This window comes from Elephantulus edwardii, unplaced genomic scaffold (genome assembly GCF_000299155.1).
Source record: "Elephantulus edwardii isolate Elephantulus edwardi_28Jun2011 unplaced genomic scaffold, EleEdw1.0 scaffold00248, whole genome shotgun sequence".
Taxonomy (NCBI): Eukaryota; Metazoa; Chordata; class Mammalia; order Macroscelidea; family Macroscelididae; genus Elephantulus; species Elephantulus edwardii.
This window is the reverse complement of record NW_006399998.1, coordinates 3,976,522-3,980,921: the sequence shown is the minus strand read 5'-3', so window position 1 is coordinate 3,980,921 and position 4,400 is coordinate 3,976,522. Positions and strand designations below refer to the sequence as shown.

Below are 4,400 nucleotides of genomic sequence, written 5' to 3'. Positions count from 1 at the left end.
ACAATATTTCACAGTTGGTCAACAATGTGAACAGCTACTGTAGCTCCTTGCAGGTAATTTCCCAAAAAGTCATGTGAGAGAAGGAAGAGCTAATGATAAGATTGCTCATACTAGGATATAAGTTATTTCTGCTGTTACTTTTTAGTCTTCAAATAATTGCGTATTGGTTGAAATTGGGCTACATATAACAGCACTTTGAAAAAATTTAGTTATTTTTATTTGGGTGAATGACTGGATTTCATACTGGAATTCTATACAATCATTCATAGACATTTTATTTTACACATACACTTTTATAAATCCAAATACTTTAGATGTCTTAACAGGAAAGACTAGTCCCCAGGAAATGACATTATGTCTAGTAAAATAGAATCAGTGAAAAAGAGGAAGATCCTTAAGGAGGTCTGTCACCACTGTGGCTGCAAGAGGGAGCTCAGTCAGCAATAACTGAGCATGGCGGAGGACTTCTATGTACATATGAAGAAATAGGAAATACCAGGGTGAGGGTCAGTCTTTAAATGGATAGCCTTGCTTTGTAGCACTTAAAACAGGCCATTATCAGCAGATTTCCTTAATGCAATGAATTTTTTTTGTTTGTTTGTTTTTATACTATTGCTTCAAAGTGTGTTGATTATGGATCCAAGTAAAAGGAAATCCTTGACACTTCAAACAAAAAATTAAAATCAAGAATACTTGCTGTCATACTTTAAAAAATAATTATCCCATATCTTTGGAGCATTTCACATATTGAAACATAGAGTAGTTTAAAAACAAAATCCTATGAATACTATACTTTTATTTATCTAAAGGTAAAATGTTAATTACACGATTATGTCCATTGGTACCCAAGAAATGCTGTTGATTTTGATAAATTAAATCACGCACTCCTTTTTATGAGGTAATAAATATTTTTCATCATTAAACAAATATTTATAACAGTGATCTGCAAATGCCAAAGGTACAAATGAAATGGTTTAGAAATATACTGAATACCATTAATGAAAAAATAATTAATAATTTTATATTCTATTTTTATGGTGATATATACAGTTTAGGAATAAGACCTGTAGATAGAAAGATTACTTTGGAATGGACTTTTGTATATAACATGTTTAATGTTTTTTATATTTGTGTTTGTTCTTACTTTAATTACCATTAGTGGAGATTAACTTGTTTCTTGATGAATGATTGTTTACTCGTCACCCATAGAGGACTCTGCGGTGGACCAGTAGCTTGCTTTGTTAGTTACTCTGTGTGGATGCAATCATTAAATATTTTTGTGGTTGTGCTTTGTGCTTTATACTTCAGATAGGAAAGGAACACGTAGGCCTGAAAGCTGTGACTGAAATTCTCCAGGATATTCAGTATAAGGTAAGTCATCATTTAAAAGAAAACAAAAGTGAAGTGATATTGGATGTTCCCAAGATCACCATCAGGCTTAGAGTTGCTTGGACTCACAGACTCAGAAAAACTGTGAAATTCATGGTTGCAGTTCATTGCAGTGAGAGGACACCAATCATCATTGGCAAGGGGAGAAGACCTCCATGCTGAAGTCCAGGAGAAACTGACGGACTTCCCAGCATACCCTTCCCAGTGGAGTTGTATGGGGATCAGTTACATCTTCCACTGATGACATGCATGTAGTGTTAGCAGGGATGCTCATACAAGCATGGTGTCCTGAGTTTTTATTGGTGATAAGTGATGTAATGATTCCCAGACGAGTGACCATTGCTCTTCAGAATCCAGCCACCACCAAGATTTAAAATAATTGTTAACCATAATCACATTGACAGGCTAACCTTAGCCAGTCAAACTGGGGCAGGTCTACGAAACACTCTCATTAGACAGGATCCTCCCGGTGCTGAAAGGTCATCCCCAGACTTTCAGGTAAGTCTGACTTTGGTATGTTCCCGAGTTTGAGCAGCCCAGACTAACGCCTTCTGTTCACTGCTTATAGGAAAGTGGTATAAAGAAATAAATAAAAATTGAAGGAACTGTATTTCAACTCCCCCCCCAGAATCATAGACTAAACGTTATATATTTTACTTTTATTGTTTATCCTTATTTCTATCAGTGTATTATTAATGCATACATATGGCAAGATAGAAAAATAGGTAGATAGATTGATCAATCGAACGATCAGTCAGGTTCAGAGTTTAGGTGTCTGAACACATATACTGCTTTTGTCCAAGAAGGTTATCATGAACCCAAACCCACTGCCACTGAATTGATTCCAGGTCATGGCAGCGACCCTCCATTGGGTTTCCCAAACTGCAAGTCTTTATTAGAGGGCATTTCCCATGTTTTTCTAGAAGAGCAGTTGGTAGATTAAAACTGCCAACCTTTGTGTTAACAGCACCAACTCATAACACACTGTACCACAGGGCTCCTAATGAAATTAAAATAGAGTTGAGAATTTCCAACTGGAGACATACAACTAGATGGAAATGAATGCAACAACTTTCCACATGCAGCACATGCATCTCATGTCCCTTGTATACAAAACTATTGCATTGCCAGGAATATAATGCTATGCTGGTGGCCTGGTGAACAAGAAGTTGTGTTGAGAACTCAAAGGCATGCAGCTCAAATCCACCAACCACTTGACTGGAGAAAGATGGGTACTTTCTTCCTGCACAGTTTAATACCTCTGAAAACCCACTAGAGGATCAGCTATGAATTGGTTCTGACTTGATGCTGTTTAACAATAATGTATGTCTGTATAACCTATCATATTTGTTTTGATACATAATAAATACCTACATTACTAGTTTATGTATTTTAAATTTTTTATAATTCTGTTAATATGAACTTTCTATCCTTACAGATGAAAAAGTTTACCAGTATATGCTTCAACTTGAAGACAACAATAATCTTGTGTATTATTGTCTTTTGTATATTGTAATGTTACTGATATGTTTTTTTTAATATTTCCATCAAGTGTTTCATGGCACCCAAATGTAGCAACATTATTAGAACTTAGTGACAGTAGCAGCAAGAGGCAAAGGAGAAAAATACTTTTGGAAGCCAGACAAATGGCACAAAGGTGGAAAAGAGCACAACAGTAAATGCTGTTGCTCGTAATTTAGGCACATTTGTACACTGTACGATTCATACAATGTTCTATTTCTTAATATCACACTGACTCAGTTGAATCTGACTTGGAAGGATTAATTTAAATTTGTGTGATTGCTAGAGATAAAACCTAGATACTGGCCTCACTTTCGGGGAAGGGGTTCCTGTCTAATTGTCTCCACATGGATATAAGTCCCATGCATCCTGAGCCAAACAGGCACCTCCACGCAGGATCTCCTTGATTGACTCAGACTAAACCCACCTGCCAAGAGAAACTGCACACTAGCTGGGAGAAGCTGGTAGAGAGCAGGAGGAGGACACATTGTGATTGACAGTGGTCCATTAGACAGTTGTCTGATAAAACTTCCTTTATATCCTCACTGACTGGGACATCAGCTATTATGGGGAATGTAAGCTGGAGTCTTTAATGTAGAAATTAGTGGCTGTAAGGAAGGAAGACAGAGTTTATGTGTCCTCCTCCTGCTCTCTACTATTGAGTAGTTGAGGAGACAGAGACATCGCACTAACATGGCAGATCTGCCTGCCCATATGCCCTGAGAAATTTAAGTTCACACTATTTCTGTAGTGATCGTAACTCTCAGTGGTAGCTTTAGTGACATGGTCTGTAGTGAGCTATGCATTTAACCACATGCTGTGTGCACCTGGCTTTTGCTATTTACCAGCGGCTCCAAGGGAGAAAGATGAACCATCTCCTCCTACTTGGAACTACAGTCTCAGAGTCTTGGAAACTCAGGAGAGAGTTGTATCTCAGAATAGCAGTTAGTTTTGAGTTTGAAATGTTAGTTGATAAAAACTGGAATGAATACTTCCCTTGAAATTTAAGTTGACCAATTATTAAAAAGTTTGGAATTGCATATTTTATTCTAGAGTCAGATACTGCTTCTTGATGAGGAGAAAATACATCCTTCTTTTTGTGTTGAATCTAAATTGACCTATAGCCTGCCCTCAGGTGGGTTTTCAGAGGCAGTAAATAACACGGGAGGAGAGTGTCCATCCATCTTTCATAGAATGGCTGGTGGATTTGAACCATATGCCTCCAGGATTGCAACACAGCTTCTTACTACTAGGCCACCATAGCTCCCTAGAATAGATCCTAGAAGTGAATTAGAAAATCCAAATGGCCAACTGCCCAAAACGAGCCAGCCAGCTGGCTTCTGTGAACTCTGCAGACCAGCTAGAGGCTAGTGGGTGGGTGGGAACTTGACCTTGACTTTTCGGATCCCGTTGGATCCAGGATCCTGCTGGAGCAGGGGCTATTGTGAGAGGGCACCTGCGTAAGTGCCACCAGGCAGGGAACACTGAGA

At 38.1% G+C, this 4,400-nt stretch overlaps 1 protein-coding gene across 1 annotated transcript in view; it reads left to right on the top strand.

Annotated features, from left to right (window-relative positions):
• The window catches only part of CA8 (carbonic anhydrase VIII), a 194,297-nt gene that overhangs the window by 161,806 nt on the left and 28,091 nt on the right, over positions 1-4,400 (top strand). The window contains exon 5 of the mRNA XM_006899232.1: positions 1,309-1,371. Within this exon, the coding sequence (XP_006899294.1) occupies positions 1,309-1,371 (63 nt within the window). The remainder of the gene's footprint in view (positions 1-1,308; positions 1,372-4,400) is intronic.